The following is a 16,847-nucleotide window of genomic DNA, read 5'->3' as shown; positions in this document are numbered from 1 at the left end:
GGGTAGGATTTCTTTGCTGTTAACATAAACTGTCCCTTAGGCAGAGCTGTAATGAATGCATTATCGTGTTATTCTTTGGAATCAATGTATTAACATGCCATTACCAAATTCCTAAAATTCTTTTAGCAAGCCAAAGGATATTTAGTCGAGTAGTGTTTTCTCTTGAAGAGATCCATACTTACCCACATAATGCATATTAAGGGCCAAGTACTTGTACTGGAAGAGAGGGTTGTTGTGCAGGCTACTTCTTTGGATCTGCTGGAAGAATGAGCTGACATCCCATCTGTACAAGACATCCAACAGCATGATGCTGGGGACCCTTAGGGCCACGTTTAATACTGCCTCCAACTTCTCCTTTGCAGCCATTCTCTTCCCTTTCTGTGAATTGGCAGCAGACTGTAAATAGCACAAGAGAGAGAAGAGTAATCAGATCAATCCCACTGTACAAACAGCCATTAGGCTTTGTGATCATATGAATGGGGCTTCCTGTGTGGCCACAAACGACTGAATGAATCAACTGAGTTAAACTCAAATCCAGACAGGACAGCTTCTATTTTGGCTATATAAAGGTCAATTTGCTAGCAGTTTTTCCATGGTGACACTGTAAAATGGGGGGAGGGCAGGTTAATGACATGAAAATGGTCCAAGGGTGTGCACCGTTCTTATTTACACTCATTTAGCATCCAAGATCTCAGCCGAAAGACCCCAGTGTAGTAGGTACTACACAAACATTTACATGATCTGCATTAGAATGCAAATACTCTGTAAGCTTTAGAAACCAAACACCAACGAAGTTCAGACACTACATCCATTTAGCTTAGCACTATTTCTACACCTCTCAAATTAAATAATCACCAATTAAGACAGTTCTTTAAATATTTGGGATTCACTTCCTTAATGCAAATTGCAATAAATAATTTTCAAATACCTGAGCTTTAAAAAAATCATTTACAGACTTCATTAACCCCTACAAATGTATCTATTTATGGAATTTGAGAGCTGTGTGTTTTGAAGATTAGGACCAATAGTACAACTATTCTACTCATTTCCATGTAATTCACAAGGAATCATTCAAACAAAAGACCATATCCTCACTCCTGAATACTAGAAGGTAATTCAGTTTTGGAGTTTGCCATCAGATAAGACGGATGATGCATAACAATGAAGGGCCCTTTTTTTTTAAAAACAGCTGGTCCACAACAGCATCTCAAAAGTCATTAACAGAACCATTTTAAAGAACAAAAGGATCAGTTTGACATCCTGTCAGCTAAGACTGACAGTTGTTCCTAAATAAAATGTGCTGGTTTTACCATTCACCACCTGCCCATCCCTTGAACGTGATTCACTGTAGGCTGCATTAGAGAACTGCAGTTGAAGATGGGGATGATCCAGCAAGTTTTTATCCACAAGAAGCCACTCAAAGTAAAATCACCTGCAGCACAATCAGCCCCCCGATGAGGTCAGATTTAAGAAAAGGCTCCCAATCCCAATTATTAGGGGGACAATTGAAAAGAACTGCACCCTGAGCAAAAAAATGGAAAAACCTGCACTTGAACTGCACTTTATTTTAAAATTTTAAAATTTATTTAAATCTTAAAATAAAAACTTTATTTTATAAAGTTTTACAGGACTTTATTCATATTGTCCTTGTGTAAGTTATAGAAGTTTTTGCAGCTGTGCAAGTTTTATATCTCAAGCCAACACAGAAGTCCAGCATGAAGTGAAACCATGCAAATATATATTAAGAAAAAAAACCCAACCCAAATAACAAAAAAACCCCAAGACCTCTCACCTACACACAAGCCTTGTGTGAGGTTTTATTTGTGTTGCCATGGCCTAGATGACACTGCAAACTGTTCATGTCACACCTTCAGCCACACTCACACTTCTCAAGGCACGATGACATAAAATTACTTCAGCTCAAGAAGTCAGGACACATCAAAACTGAGATGTGGCTCAATAAACCACAGGTCACAAGGCTGTTGCTTGCCATTGTCTAGCCCACAGTCTGATTTTTCAAGTTATGTATATGCTGGCATTTTTTTACAGAGCTCTTGCAACAGCTCTACAAACCCCAAGGGGAGCACATCGTTCCCCTCACATAGGAAGCACCTTCCAACCGCATCAGGCAGCCCACACAACACCAGAATTTCACAGAGCTGCCCAAACCAAATTAAAAGGTCGGCCAGAAGACTACAAATATTTAGAATGAACAACCAAAACTACCACCCAAGCAGCTACTACAGAATCAGAGCATTCAACATTTTGTGTGAAAAAACCCCTGAGTTTAAAGGGATGGTATTGTACAAACAGAAGTCAGGGGTTGCACAGATTGTATTCAGAGTTACAAAAAATACCAGCTTAAGTAATTCGTATCAAAATATTTTAAATGTCCCAGAATTTTCAAAAATCTATGGGTTTGTAAAGTTCATAAATTTAATTAAAACTCTGAAGTTAGGCTGCCTCCTGGTTTTTCACTACGTTCCTTCTCCAAGTAGATCAGGATGTGGGGATAGGGATGAGCAGGGACTGACAGGTTTTCATTCTGTCATAAAAACAGCCACGCAAAGTGACAACAAGTGCCTGATACCAAATTACATTCTCAAAACTGTCAAACCTTTTTCAGTCATCAACAACAACCAAACGTGTATGACAAGAAGGTAACTTTCACTTGAACTTTCGCTTTCCTTAATTACTCCAAAAGCAGAATTCCACGGACAACTTCTCTTAATACTGAAAGTTAACTTGAGAGTCAGCACATCCAAATTAAGCTGAAAAATTCTACCTCCCAAACTCACACACACATACTTGAGACATAGCAAACTAAAAAGTGCAGCATTTAGATTATCTAAGAGAACAATTAAATTTCAAATGCTGCTAAAACAAAAGCAAAACTAACTTTGAAAAGCACATCATGTCGCAACAGAAGTCCTGTGAGGAGCAGCCACAGCAAATCCACAGCATCTTCTGTCCCTGACTGACAAAAACACCCCATACTAATAAGAAACCCTTTAAAATTAACTCCACTAGAAATGCGGATGTGTTAAATAAAGCCTCAGTTGTAATGGCTGCCAAGTTCTGACAGAACGAAATAGAGGCAAGCAAAGTCCATTGCTCTAAGCTCATTATATTGTAAAGAGCTCTCACAATACATTATTTTGATTGGTGTAAAAACAAACAAAAAAACAACCACAACATTAAAACGTTTAGATAAATGATGATGACAAGAGTTGCTGCATGCTCAGGCATTAGAAAAAAAAAATAGGTCATTTGTTGTACAAAGCCAAAAAATGGACTGGGGAACCATTTGTTTGCGTTTCAAAATTTTTTTCCCATGATTTCAAACATCTCCCTGTTCCAAATTAGAGTAAGAAAAGGAACAGTCTCAGGAAGATTGTCATGGTTTAACCCCAGCTGGGAGTTAACATCACACAGCCACTCGCTCACCATCACCCCTCCCAGTAGCACGGAAAGGAAAACTGAAAAAAAGGTAAAAACCTTTCGTTGAAATAAGAGCACTTTAATAAATAAAATAAGATAGAATACTGATAATGATAATAACAGTGGTGAAAGGCAGATAACAACAAAAAAAAACCAGACAAAGAGAGGACTGAAAACCCAAGAGAAACCAGTGCCACAATCCAGTTGCTCACCACCCACTCACCGATGCCCATCCAGTCCCTGAGCAGCAGTCGGTGTTTCCCAGCCAATTCCCCCCTGTTTCCACACTGGCCATGAGGTTCTGTGGCATGGAACATCCCTTTGCCCACTTCCCCCAGCTCCTTGTGCACTTGCTCACCGTCAGAGCACAGGAACTGAAAAGTCCTTGATTTAGAGTAAGCACTGCTTGGCACCAACTAAACCATTGCTGTGCCACCAACGTTATTCTCGTACTAAATCCAAAACACAGCACTGCACCAGCTACTAAAATTAACTCAATCCCAGCAAAAGCCAAGACCAAGAACTTCAGATTTCACATCTTAAGCTGTGCCATTTGGCCAAAACAACCTTTTAAAAAATTCCCATTATAACTGATTGTTCATGGAACATAAAAATGAACAATCCATAACAATTATATTTCAAAAACCCCTCCTTCACCTGGCACACCCATTTTGTAAAAAGCTTGGTTAGCCCTAAAGAAGACAGCAGAGTTGGCAAAAATCAATTAAAAAAAAGAAAAAGAGACAAAAAGACTCCTTCAAGTTTGTCCCAGCTCATTCCAGCAGCAGAACAGACCATCTTGAGTGTGATCACATAGCACGCAACCTCTCACAGATAACACACATTTTCCCTTTCACAGAATTTTCTTTCTGAAGTTTTGCCACAACATAAAATTTTGCCATTTCAGCTGAAGCTGTGAATTCTGCCACTTAAACCCATGTACCTGTTGCTTCTGAACCAACATAAATATAACTCTATCACATCACAGGCAGCAAATATGCCCTGGTAAAGCAGTACAAGAGGCCACAAAAATCTACATCCATTTATCCAAACAGGTACAAAATTACACTAACAGAGAAGAGTTTGTACATTTAGGTAAGCATTAATAATAAAGTTACTTAATAGTTACAGAAATAAACTGGAGTATCTGCAAATATAAGTTATTCCAAGATTACTGCCACCAAAATTCACTATAGAAAGAGAAGGCAATTCCAGGCAAGATCAGAACCTTAAAACCAGACTTGATCCTGCATCATTCAGTCTCACATCTGTGAACAAGATGCTCATTCTGCTACAGCATCACAACCTAAAATACTTGGCAAGATTGACTAAAATCCAAAAGAGACAGTTTCAACTTCTGCTCCTCACATCTATGAAATTCTAGTTACTCTGGATACATCCGTTAACAAGCACATTCTGGTCTGCAGTTTAGTTTCCACATTAGATTATTTTTCAGTAATACATTCTGAAACTAAAAATATCACCAGGAAAACCTTTTGTTTTTCTGTGAGGGAAACTCTGCTAGACAGACTTAGAGGAGGAAAAAAAAATTTAAAAATAAACCCAAACAGAATACAAAATATACAACTCCTATCTGTAGCTATAGAAAAGTTCAGTGTCACAGTTCAACAACTAAAATTAGACCCATCAGCTGGGTTATACCAACTCACTCCCTTCTTTACACCTGTCCTGATTTGGGGAGCAAAAAGAATTTTAATTACAGAAGAATCCCATTCTTCAAAGACTCAGATCTTTATATCATCAGTTTGGGAGGGAGAGAACAAAGAGAAGCAAAGGGAAGGAACAGGACGAAAAGGTTGATCAAATATGCACTGAGAAAAGAATCTCCCTGTGTGATTTCTGTAGGGAAGAAAAAACCAAACCCAGAACTCAGAGTACGTGAGTCACCAATCCATCAAAAGGGCTCTTTCCCTGGCAGACAGTGACAAGGAAAGGAAAAGACTGTCTTGCTCCCATACAATTTAAACTGGCTAACAAGGACAGCAATCAAAGATTTCTGCTGAGAAGGCCAGATCCAGCGAGATACCAAGAGCAGGAATAAAGCCCTGGAACACTGCAGACGTGCACAGCAACACCATCACTGGCAGCCAGTCACTGCTCCCAGTAATGCTCAGTGCTTCTAGATCACTGGAGCAGTTCAGAAATTTGAAATGATAACTAGAGAGTATTTAGCCTTCAATTTAAAGGTTCAGAGAGAGTCAGTCAGCAAACAGACAGCTCGATCTTGCTGTGTAAGCAGTTAACAAGAACAAACAACATCTTTTTTCTCCTTATTTTTTTCCCCTTTTTCCCATCTGGTCTAACAGTATGGATTGCTATACAGCTGCTGCAGTGGTGTGCCTGGAGAACCGGTATTTCTGCCTAGAAAACTGAGTAATTCCTACATTCCGACTCCTCCAAGACTCATTCAGTTGTGAACTGTGGCAGAGCTAAGGTTAACCATCCCAAACAAATACAGCACGTATTTTGCAAAAGCAAATGTTACTGCAAAATAAATTAGGTCAAACTCTTCTCTGTTCACAGGGACTTCAGTGAACATGAATTCACATTAAAGGCATATTTAAAATGGACAAAAGCAACAATGGAAGGGTAGTTGAATAAAATTTAAAAAAAAATCTACATTTCCAACTTTCATTAATTCTAGCAAGTTTTATATGAGGGGAAATAAAACCAATCCAAGAAATGAAGATACATATCACAGAGCTGTGAAGATTAAGTTTTCTTTAAAGATTTATTTCTCTAGTACATTTATACACTATGAACAGTTTCAGCCCACTCTCAATTATATAGCAAGTGCATTATATTATTTATAGGCAGCCTGTAAAACATCCTGTGGCTTTTATTTTTCATAATGAACAGGTAAGACAAAAGAACTGAACTCAGGGACTAACACATGTTAACAAAGGTTAACAAATCCACCAGGTATGCAGCAAAATGCTTCCTTCTGTGGATTCCTATGGGATCCATGCTCTGCCTGCACACAATCAGTTCTAATCCAGTCACACTAAGAGGGGCTGCTTGGTTTTGAGATTGCAGCTTAGTTGGGCACCTGAAAGACAGTAAGCTAATTCATTAAAATTAAAATACAATTAATAATATCTTTAATTAAAATCTTCAGAAGAAAATCTAGACTGACTCAACAAACTGAACTGCTCCGAGGTCCTTTCTGGCTCCCCTGTTTCTCGACAGGTTTGTATATTAACCAGTTATTCAGCACTTTTTTTTGCCATCACAGCCGTGTTTGCAAGCCCACACCTACAAGCCTGCCTAAGCACATTTGTATCAGCACATTCTGAGAAAATCTGGGCAGCAATCCCAAAGCGCCTCTGCAGAGGAGAGAATACCCAGAGGACCTGCACACCGAGCATTAATGAGAGCCTGAGATGATGCAGTGACATCCCACCCCAGAGAGCAGGATCACAGGAACACCAGGCACACAGGCAAAGCTGCCATGCCCCATCAACCTCACAAAAAAAAAAAAAACCCTGCGACCAAAATGTATGAAATGTATCTCATCCTTCACAGTTGCTCAGACAGTTTTTAGCCATTTCAGACACAGCCTATGTTTAGAACCGGCAATGCCAATAACTAGTTACCAGACTGGTAAGAAGTTAAAATAGAAAATAAGACTTTCAGGATTTCTCTAGGTCAGCACTGATAAAGTTTCCATCGCTGCTGCTGCCTTATCTGTTTTCTGAATCGTGTAAACAAAGCTCCAGGCCTGTGAAATAGGCAGCTCAGCTTCCTGCAGCACCAGACTCGCCTGACAGAAATATCAAACGCATGGTGGAAATACCCAAAAAAGTTCCCTTTAAAACATGCTCAAACGCAAGATACGCAACCAAAGAATTCTTCCAGAAAAACTCCTCAAGATGAAGTACCCACTTCTGAGTGTTCCTCCCAAATACGAGACTAATTACAGAGCAGCAAGGCCTCTCTGAAATGAGGGCAGGGAAATGGGAAACACTAATGCCTGAATCACACCAAGCATTGGACTTGAATATACACTTAAAAAGCAAAATGATGGTGAACTGTCCACTCTAACCACATCAAACACTGCCAGGTGTATTTGGAGCTAAAAATGGCTTCAGAAGAGTAAATCACCACATGGGTTCCAGAAGAGGGGAAGAGGAACCATCTGCACTGTTTGAAGAGGAGGAAACCGACCCAAGTTTAGCAAGCAGGTCGGAGAAGGTTTGTGCGAGTGCAACACCGAACACCAAGCAGGCTCAGAGCATGCCAGGACACACCCATTCGCTCAGAGCTCCCTGGCATGATGCGCCTTTCTGCATCTGCACCAAGGGCTCCAGCTGCCGAACCGGACGGAGATACCGATCTCTTCCCATCCTCTCCCAAAGGAAGGAATTCCCCAGTATGCTCAGTTCATGTCTCCGTCAGAATCGAGTGGCTCGAACATCAGTAGCCCCTCAAGACTGACTTAAAGAAAGTGAAGCCTTGTTTTTGATGAGCAGTAGTTTTATATTGCTCTGTAAGATTTTTGATGATCCTTCCATGTAATGGTGGTCGCGAAGACAACCATTTCCTAATGCTAATGAGTTTAGCTGTTAATTAACTCCTTTAGTGATACTATGACTCGAAAACCAGAGCTGATTACCAGAGTTATTAAAGATAACTAGAAACAAAAAAGATACAGTTTCTCATGCACATTTCCCCCCTCCTATTTAAAATAACCGGCAAAAAAAAAAAGCCAAGGTTACAGATAAACCAAAGTCAGGGGGTGCAATAGCTTAGAGCGCCCACCTAAACAAAATAATTTTTTCCATATTTAAATCTATCTTCATTAACCTACAAGACTGATCAAAAAGTAATTAGTAATTATTTCCTTCCTCTCCTCCCAAGTTTTATCTCTACGGACACATTACAAACCCTAACCGAAATATATATAAAAGTATCCAAGACTGGAACACAAGTTAACAGAAACTCTTGTATTAAAAACTGCATAAGAAATGAATACCGCAACACCTACGGATTTCAAAAAAAAAAGTATTCTGAATGAGATCACAAATGGCTAATATTTATGAGTCAAACATATTACACAAATCTTGCTTTTCTTTGGTATATTTTGCCCATAGTTTCTAATATTCTCCTTCATTTGCTGATACTTGCATGCATTACACACAAAAAAAATTCACATTTATTTCACTTTATTCCCCCAATCACATTAATTATGCACCAGGTCCCACACACACACCCCCAAAAAGGCAGCACAACCAGAAGGTAAGAATCCCTCTAAGAGCTCCATCTGTCACAAGTGTACTTGGTACACAGAACTACTCCCGAGCACAGAAGAAAAATGAAAATTCTCATCACAAACCTTATTTTAAAAGGCTACAGAAGGTCTCATAAAACCGACTGACATGACATAAGTAGGGAAGATGGCAAGAGCCCTGTTCTCCACGCCACGGGCAGGCTGCTCCTTACATAAGCATGACCATATGCTCCAGGGCCCGTCTCCAGGAGAGGTGCCCGGCTCCGCTCCGTGTCTCAGCCGTGACGGCACCGGGCCGGGGGATGCACAGCCGGCTGCGGGCACCGGAGGGCACAGCCCGACCCCGGGCAGGACGGGCAGCCCCCGGCCAAGAGAGTGGCTCTGTCAGGGCTGCAGCAGCCCGCAGCTCATCCCCGGGGCCAGCACGGGCAGGCGCCGGCCGTGCGGACCGCGAGCCCCCGCTACCCCGCTCCCCAACAGGACACTTATTCCCTGCCCAGCGCAACTCCCGCGCTCACCGCCGGCGCCGCGGACCGCCCCGCGCATCCTGCCCGGCCCCGCTGAACTCCAGTAACCCCGGCGGCTCCCGGCGCCGGCGGAGGAGGGGCGCGGGGAGGGGAAGGGGGGCGGAGGGCGGGGAGGAGCGGCGGGGGGGCTGCGCGCAGGGAAGGCCGGGGAGCCCCGGCACCGGCGCGGATACGCGCTGGAGCGGCGGGGGCGCGGAGGGGCGCGGGAGCGGCGGGCGGGGGACGCCGCGGGGACGCGCGCGTGTGCCTCAGGTGGCGCGTGCGGGAATCACCTGAACCCGCGGGGTCGCCGCCGCCGCCTCCTCCTCCTCCTTCTTCTCCTCCTCTTGCTCCCCGGTGGCGCGGCGGAGGCTCCGCGCTTCTCACACCGACGGCGGCGGCGGTTCGATGCCAGGCGGCAGAGCGGCTCCTCGAGGCACCATGGCCGCGCCGCGCCGCCTCAGGGCGCCGCCGACACCCCGCGGCCCCGCGGACGGGCGGCCATGGCCCCGCTGCCTGCGCGCGCGCGCCGCCCCGCTCCGCGCATGCGCGCGCCCCGCCCGCGGCACCGCCCCGCCCGCGGAGCGGCTCCTCCGCCCCCCCCCCGGGCAGGTTCGGGGCGAGGGTGGAGGGAGTGGGGCAGCGTTTTCGGTGGAAAGCGGCAGGAATTGGGATGGAGAGCGCTCCCCGGCGGGAGCGGGCTCTGTCTATAACGCCGGGAGCCTTTCGCCCGCCCACAGCCCCGAAAAGGCAGAGGTTGGGGTTTAAATTCCGATGGGAGCGCGGCGGTTTGGGTCCTCTCGGGACGTGCGGACTTGCCAGGGCAGCTGCGGGTCGGGAAGATGACTCAGAAAAGTCGGTCAGCAAAATTTGAGGTAGTGTCTGAGCAGATGTTTAAAAGGCAGCCCTGCTATTTTAATAATACTCCTTAGTGGCCTTGTGGAACACGAAGTGCCGTATTACTTTCGAATACTAAGGCTGACTCTGTTTTTTCCAGTGTTGTACTGCAGAACTTCCAGTCACCTTCGTTGTGAGTTCAACCAGAAAAGCACCAGATACTCTGTATTACTGCACTGTCATTTTTCAGCTGGAGACCTGACCCAGGGGCTGCTCCCTCACAGCGCAGCCCAGCACAGTATAGTTTCATACTTTTTAGCTCACAGCCCTTGAATGAAAAGTCTCACCAATATTTACTCATCGTCTTAAGGGTTGCATGGCCAAGCCCTAGAACACATTCCTAAATGCTACGGAAAAATTATGACACAAAGGAAGTAATGTTTTTTACCTTAGTACTTAAAAAAAAGTACAAAGCCACATTGTCTGGAACATGAAAAAAAAACCTTTGCTGTGGTGAGGAATGAGGGAATACACTGAACTGGAAAATCCTGTAGTTCACAAGGGTTGGGCTGGCCAACTTAATAATTGCTTTTTTCCTTCCATCTCTAATGAGAACTGGAGCATTCACAGACGTAGGTATTAACAATACCTCAACATAGTGTCTAACTCTGTGAAGCAGAGATATTAAAATAAGGGATTTGGGCGTCTGTCCGCATTGTGCTTTGCAAAATTACTTTGAGTACCTGAAAGTGTTCAAAACACCAGAAGAAAAAAGGTAGTTTGAACATGTCCATCCTCAGGTGGTGCATTTGGTGTTCACACTGGGCCAGTCTTCTCAACTCCAGTCACTCCAGAATGCAGCAGGAAGGAGATCAAATGGCACAACTGACAGGAGTCTCCCAAACTTTTTCAGGTACCATGGAGCAGCCCAGGACCATTTTTCATAAGCTTCAGATTTTAATACAATTTAAATAAAAATAACAGACTTTTTAATTGAAGAATATTTAGTTTGAAGCCATCAGTTCATGCAAGGATTTCTAAGTTCCGTAATTCTTCTCTCTAAAAAGAACAAACCTGCAGGCCCAGCCAAGCAAAGGACATCCCCATGTGATTATTACTCATAAGCACTCCATGCTCTGGTCAGGCTCAGGAGGTTCACAGAGCCCCTTCTGCACAGGGCTTCTCTGACCTGCTCAGTGTCTCCTCTTAGCAGTTGCTTTCCTCTTTTTGTCATTTAACAGGTCCCTGCATCACAAGTGTTTGCAGCTCTTGTGTTACGTATCTGTTTATTAATCATGCCACTATCACCTAATCCTTTTGTTGTACCTGGGGTAAACACTGCTCCAAACTGCAGAGAATATGGGAAAACAGCTTCACCAGTCTCCAGCCACCCCATTTTTCTGGCTCAGCCCACTCACAACTGCATCCCTGTTCCACACTTGCCAGTACCCCACTTCTTATCACAGGGAATATAAACCGGCTGTCATATAAGGCGTAAGAATTTCAGCTCCATTTCTAGGGGCTGCTTGTCTACTCATGCCATACATGGGAAAAAAATATCGTGAGTCACTTCTTTCCTTTTCTTTGTGGGCTTGGTTCAGTGCTGACTGAAGTTGGGGTCTCGAAGTCCTACCTCTCTGCAGTGCTGCTTGGGAGAGAAAAGACAGGAAGGAGCAGAGAGAGACAAATACATATTCACAGCTGTAGAGAGCAACACATATTTGTAAGAGTTGGAATGGAAATATCCATTATTATTATTTTAGAAGTAATTATATCGTGAAAGTATTGTAAAGTTCTTGCTTCAGTTTGCAAGCAAACAGTAGGAACTGAACCCCACATTTATTTCATTCTATCCTCTCTCAGCATTTAACTCTGAAAATGTGTTACTTCACAAAAGAAAAGGTTTTCTAATGAGATCAGGTATGTGGCATTACGGCTGTCTTGTCAGGCATGGTTTTTTAAAAGCACCTCAACTTTCTGCTTCATTTCTCCAGAATCTTGAAAGCCTCTCCTGCATCTGACACTGCATGGCTGAGAATTCTGAACTCAGTGATTATTCATCTCTCATTATCAACAAAAGCCTTTGGATTCCAGAATTTCAGTGATCAGCAACTGAGGACTGAAGGGCACTGCTATGGTGACATCTCATTAAAACTTTGAAAAGACCTTCTCAGAGTTCAGATAATGTGGAAGCTTGATTTGTCCATGCAGATGGACACACGCCAGCACCCCAAACTGCTTACAAAGAAAATCCCTCACAAGAATTCTCAAAGAGCAGCAAAATATGCTGATGTGGAAGGACACTGCATGCATAAGGTGGACAATAACATGGGCAGTTTTATTTGAAGCTTTTTATAAACCATAGTTTCAACAAATATTCATACATGCATATGTAAAAGCAAAGGAATGTCTTAATGAATAGGTTATATTGCATCAAGTCAGACAAAAGTTAAATAATGCAAAAATTAAGATTGCCTGTGAAACCTAATTTGGTACCTCATGTGTTTAATACTGATGGCAGCCAGCCCCCAAAGCCTTTGTGTTCCCTTCTTGCAATTTTATCTCATTCACTAAACAAAGGAACAAATAAACTTTAATTAAATTCCTGCAGAAACCCATACCCAGAAACAGAAATTGGGAGCATTACTGGGCAGTGGCAACAGTAAGTGCATTTATCTCCGATTTAACTACTCTCACTCCATAATCCCAACTCAAAAATTCCTGGTTTTCACTATCTGTGACCCTATTTCCTAAATTTCTCCCCATCACTTAGCTTCTCATCATCTCCTCATTTTTCCTCTCATTCTTGCTGCTTTTCAGAGCTCTTTGTAGAATTCAGATGGTTTCTCAATTTCCTATTTGTTTTTGCTCTCTTCAGAAAACCACTCCTGCAGTACCACTGATAATTAAATCTCTCATATGATTACATATATCTTTCCCCTCTCATAATGCTGGAGAGCATTATGTGCTCTCTTAACAGCTGCTGTGATTTTCAACATACCTAAAGGAAAGCCAGAGCAATCTCTGTGTTGGGAAGCTGGAGAGCTGTGTGGTGATGTAAGGACAGGGATGAATCAGGTTTTGTTCAGTGAACAAAAGCATCACAGTTCTTTCCCAAGATCCCTTGCCAGTGGGGCATAATCTAGAATACAAAGAATCGAAGTAAATAAAATAAAAATCATTGGGCTGAATAGTGGCAGAAGAATAACAGTTGCATTCAGGAGGTGGAAGATCATATCGTACACGGGAACAAGCCTCTGGTATTTATAGCATCTTGCAGTGCCAACATTCACTAAATAATCCTGAAAAAACTCCTGTAAGGAAACCACACAAATAATATTCTAACCTCCCCTTTACTGATAAAGCAGCTGAGACAGAGACTGTATTAGTGATAACCTGAAAATATGCTTCACTTCAACCAGGAGCCGAGCTGGCAGCTCCTAAAGCATTACTGAACTCTGGGAATGCAGCGCTCGGAGTTGTGCCCGGAGTCACAGTGACTCAGAATCACAGGGAGCACTCAAATGCTGCATTTCTGGGGCACAGGGATGGCAGTGTCCAGCACACCCCGCTGGCTGCTCTGCTGCAGTCACTGGTGATGAGCAGGGCAAGAGGCTGAACACAGGGCTCTATCAGGCTGCAAATACTTGGATGGTATCAGACCTGCAGAGTTTGACATTCTCAGACATCTTCTACGACCTGCTTAGAACAAATTGTAAAACAGAGAAAAAGGGGCTGGGAAAAAGCAATAAAGTATTGTAGGAAATCGTAAAAAGAGGCGTGAGGGGAAAGGAAAAAGCATAAAACAGACTAATAGTAAAATACACCAGCACAAAAATGTATTTTAAGGATTCTTCTATTTTTAGTGGAGAATATGGGCTCTGTTCTAGATTTTTTCCGAATGTGGATTCAGTTTAGAAGTGGGGTAGAAAGGCTGGTGCATTTTCAAGTGAGTTTTCTGAATCAAAAAACAATTTGGAAACAAAAAACCCCAAAACAAACATTTAAGACCTTGAAATCTGTGCTGTTGGGCCCTTCATAGTCTGCAGCACATTAACATCTGCACCTACTCTCCCCCATTAAAGTCACTGAATAAACAAATATTTAGCATCTCTCAGCCCTGCAGTGTCATTGCCTTTTGCTTTCCAACTCCTTCTATCACGGAGATGTCATCTAATCTCTTAATTCTCAAAGCAACCTTTTGAGCTTTCCACAGGGTTTTCGACTTTAAATGATAATTTCAAAGGACTCTTACCCAGCATCTCCCAGAGCTGCTAGAGGGAATTTTGCTCTCTTATATGCAGCATGAACAACGTAGGAGATGAGCTCCTGGGCTTCAGTGCTTATGCACAGGAGCATATTGCACAAAAGGCTCAGAAATGCGTGATGTGAACATGAGGCACGGGAAGGGAGCCAGCAGGCATCAATCTGACATGCAGCCACTTCCTTTATTTCACCCTGGAGCATCCCAGGATGTAGCAGTGCATATCAAGGTGAAAGGGAACGTGCATTTGCTTTCAAATTGCCCCACTGCTCTTCCTTCCTCCTTGCCCTGCTAATTTACCACAGTGCAAACCCAGAGTCCCACCACAAAACACTTTCCTCAGTATAAAGACTGTGCTGTTTGGACTTTGAATGGTAATTATACGGTTTTAGCCAAATTCGTTTGCCACTTTGCATTTAGTAACATTAGGATTGAGCACCACCATGTGTTTCACAGCTAAGTAAAATGATGTATTTATCTGCACCACATGAATGTTGTCAGAGCATCTTTTGAGGATACCAAAACACCAGCATCAGACCAGAAATTATATGTAAACTTACACTTTTTCATATTACTCCTCAAGCAGGAAAAAAACCAACAAAACCCAAAACCCTACTGCCCTCCTTTTCAAGAGAGCTTTTTATAGGCCAACCAGAAAAGAACAAAAAGTATTTTTAACAAAATTGCAACTACCGAGGTGATCACACTAGATGTCATTTTTGTTGCCTGAATTTTAAGCAGGTCTGGAGGGTGCATATTTTCATGACAGGGCGTGACTTTAATTACCAGTTGCAGCATTGGAAGCTTTCCAGCACTACTGTAACATGCTGCCTCTGTGCAGAGGACAACTGTGTGTCATTCAAGCAAAAAACAAACCCTTGGTGACTGGGGTACAAGCAGAGTGACTGGTTTTACGTGGATTTAGGTGCAGTCAGAAACTAAACTTCACAACAACAGTCGTTACAGTGGTCTCCCATTTGTACCACTCTTCTAGAAACCAAAGTGGTGTTTTTACACTAAAACTTGAATACAGAACAAACTGAAAGTACATATCCAGGCAGGAAATACATTAACTTAATATCCTCTCAGGAAAGAGATCAGGCTTTTACACAGTTTTTGCTTATACTGCCCTTCTCCACTGAGATTCCCTTAGAGTTGGAATGTCTTCTGCAAGTTCCAGCAGCCATTCTGAAGACACTTTTACTCGGTGTATAGTTGTTTACCTCTGCTCTCTGCTCTTTTGTTCCCTTCCCTACTTATTACCAAATTAAACAGGGAAAAAATTACCTAACCTCTCAACACTGCAAGACTTAAAGTAATGGAGGACTGAAACCTTCACTTCCTTCCTCAAATTTAACACCGTCTCTACTGATACCAAGCACAACCATAGTCTCTGTCACCTTCACGTGATTTCATGTAAGAAACCACACTTTACCACAGAATAATGTTCTTCCCTTTAAACTATTTCTGCAAAGCGGAACCACTGAGTAAAAAAGGCCATTTCGTGGCAAAGTCTATTTTTTCCTTCTACATCTGTTGCCCAAGCACAGAACCACTGCAGCTGAAGGCAGTTCCCAAGAATCACAACAGTAGTCGAGAAGTGTCAACAGACACAACAATGTGCCTGGGAAGAGTCAGCTTTAGGAGCAAAGAGAGTTTTGAGTCATAGAATCACAGAATGGTTTGGGTCATAAGTCCCCTTAAGGGTCATTTCCTTCCAAACCCCCAGATGTGGGAAGACACCTTCCCCTGGACCAGGTTGCTGAGAGTTCCATTCAACCTGGCCTTGAACACTTCCAGGGACAGGGCAGCCACAGCTTCTCTGGGAAACCTGTTCCAGGACCTCACCACCCTCACAGGGAACAATTTCTTCCTAATATCCCATCTAAACCTCCTCTCTTTCAGCTTGAAGGCAATCCCCCTTGTCCTGTCACTCTAGGCCAATGTACAGAGTGTCTCTCCAGCCCTCTTGTGGTCTCCCTTCAGGTACTGAAGGCTGCAATTAGGTGACCCTGAAACCTTCCCTTCCCCAGGCTGAACAATCCCAATTCTCCCCGCCTTTCCTCACAGCAGAGCTGCTCCATCCCTCTGATCATCTTGGTGCTTCCTCTGGACTCGCTCCAGCAGTTCCACGTCCTTCCTGTGCTGGAACCCCAGGGCTGGAAGCAGCTCTGCAGGTGGGGCCTCAGGCGGGACCCTTGGGTCCAGAACAACCTGCTTTCACAGCTGACAGCGGAAACGAGACACTCATGGCAGCACCTGCCCGTGCAACTCGCCTCTCCGGCCTCCCCGGGGCCGCGGCGCAGCTCGGCCTCAGGCCGGCGCTGAGGGGCCGCGAGCTCCGCGGTGCCGTGGAGTTCCCTCCCGGTTTCCTGCGTGACCCCGCCGGGAGCAGCCCCGCGGAGCTCCCGTTCTGCCCTCCCGGGGCACGGCCCGCAGCACGCCCCCGCCCCGGCTCCGCGCTGCCCGGGCCCCGCTCGGAGCCGCCGCTTCCCTCGGGGCCCGGCCCCGCGCACATCCGGGCGCCTCCCGCTTCCGCCGCGCGCCA

The 16,847-nt window shown here is 43.9% G+C and overlaps 1 protein-coding gene across 2 annotated transcripts in view; it reads right to left on the bottom strand.

The window, feature by feature from the left end:
• Positions 1-9,697, bottom strand: part of RNF145 (ring finger protein 145) — a 46,941-nt gene extending 37,244 nt beyond the window's left edge. The window contains exons 1-2 of one of the 2 annotated variants that reach the window (XM_082291346.1): positions 9,492-9,697; positions 183-396 (exon numbers count right to left, since the gene is read on the bottom strand). In XM_082291346.1, coding sequence (XP_082147472.1) covers positions 183-366 — 184 coding nt within the window. In that variant the 5' untranslated portion in view covers positions 367-396; positions 9,492-9,697. Of the gene's footprint in view, positions 1-182; positions 397-8,904; positions 8,984-9,491 lie in introns of those variants that run through there. The other variant, XM_082291347.1, reaches the window with a different exon arrangement.
• Positions 9,698-16,847: the final 7,150 nt, after the last annotated feature.

The sequence above is a fragment of the Coloeus monedula genome (genome assembly GCF_965178545.1).
Source record: "Coloeus monedula genome assembly, chromosome: 15".
Classification (NCBI taxonomy): Eukaryota; Metazoa; Chordata; class Aves; order Passeriformes; family Corvidae; genus Coloeus; species Coloeus monedula.
This window is presented reverse-complemented; position numbering and strand designations above follow the sequence as displayed.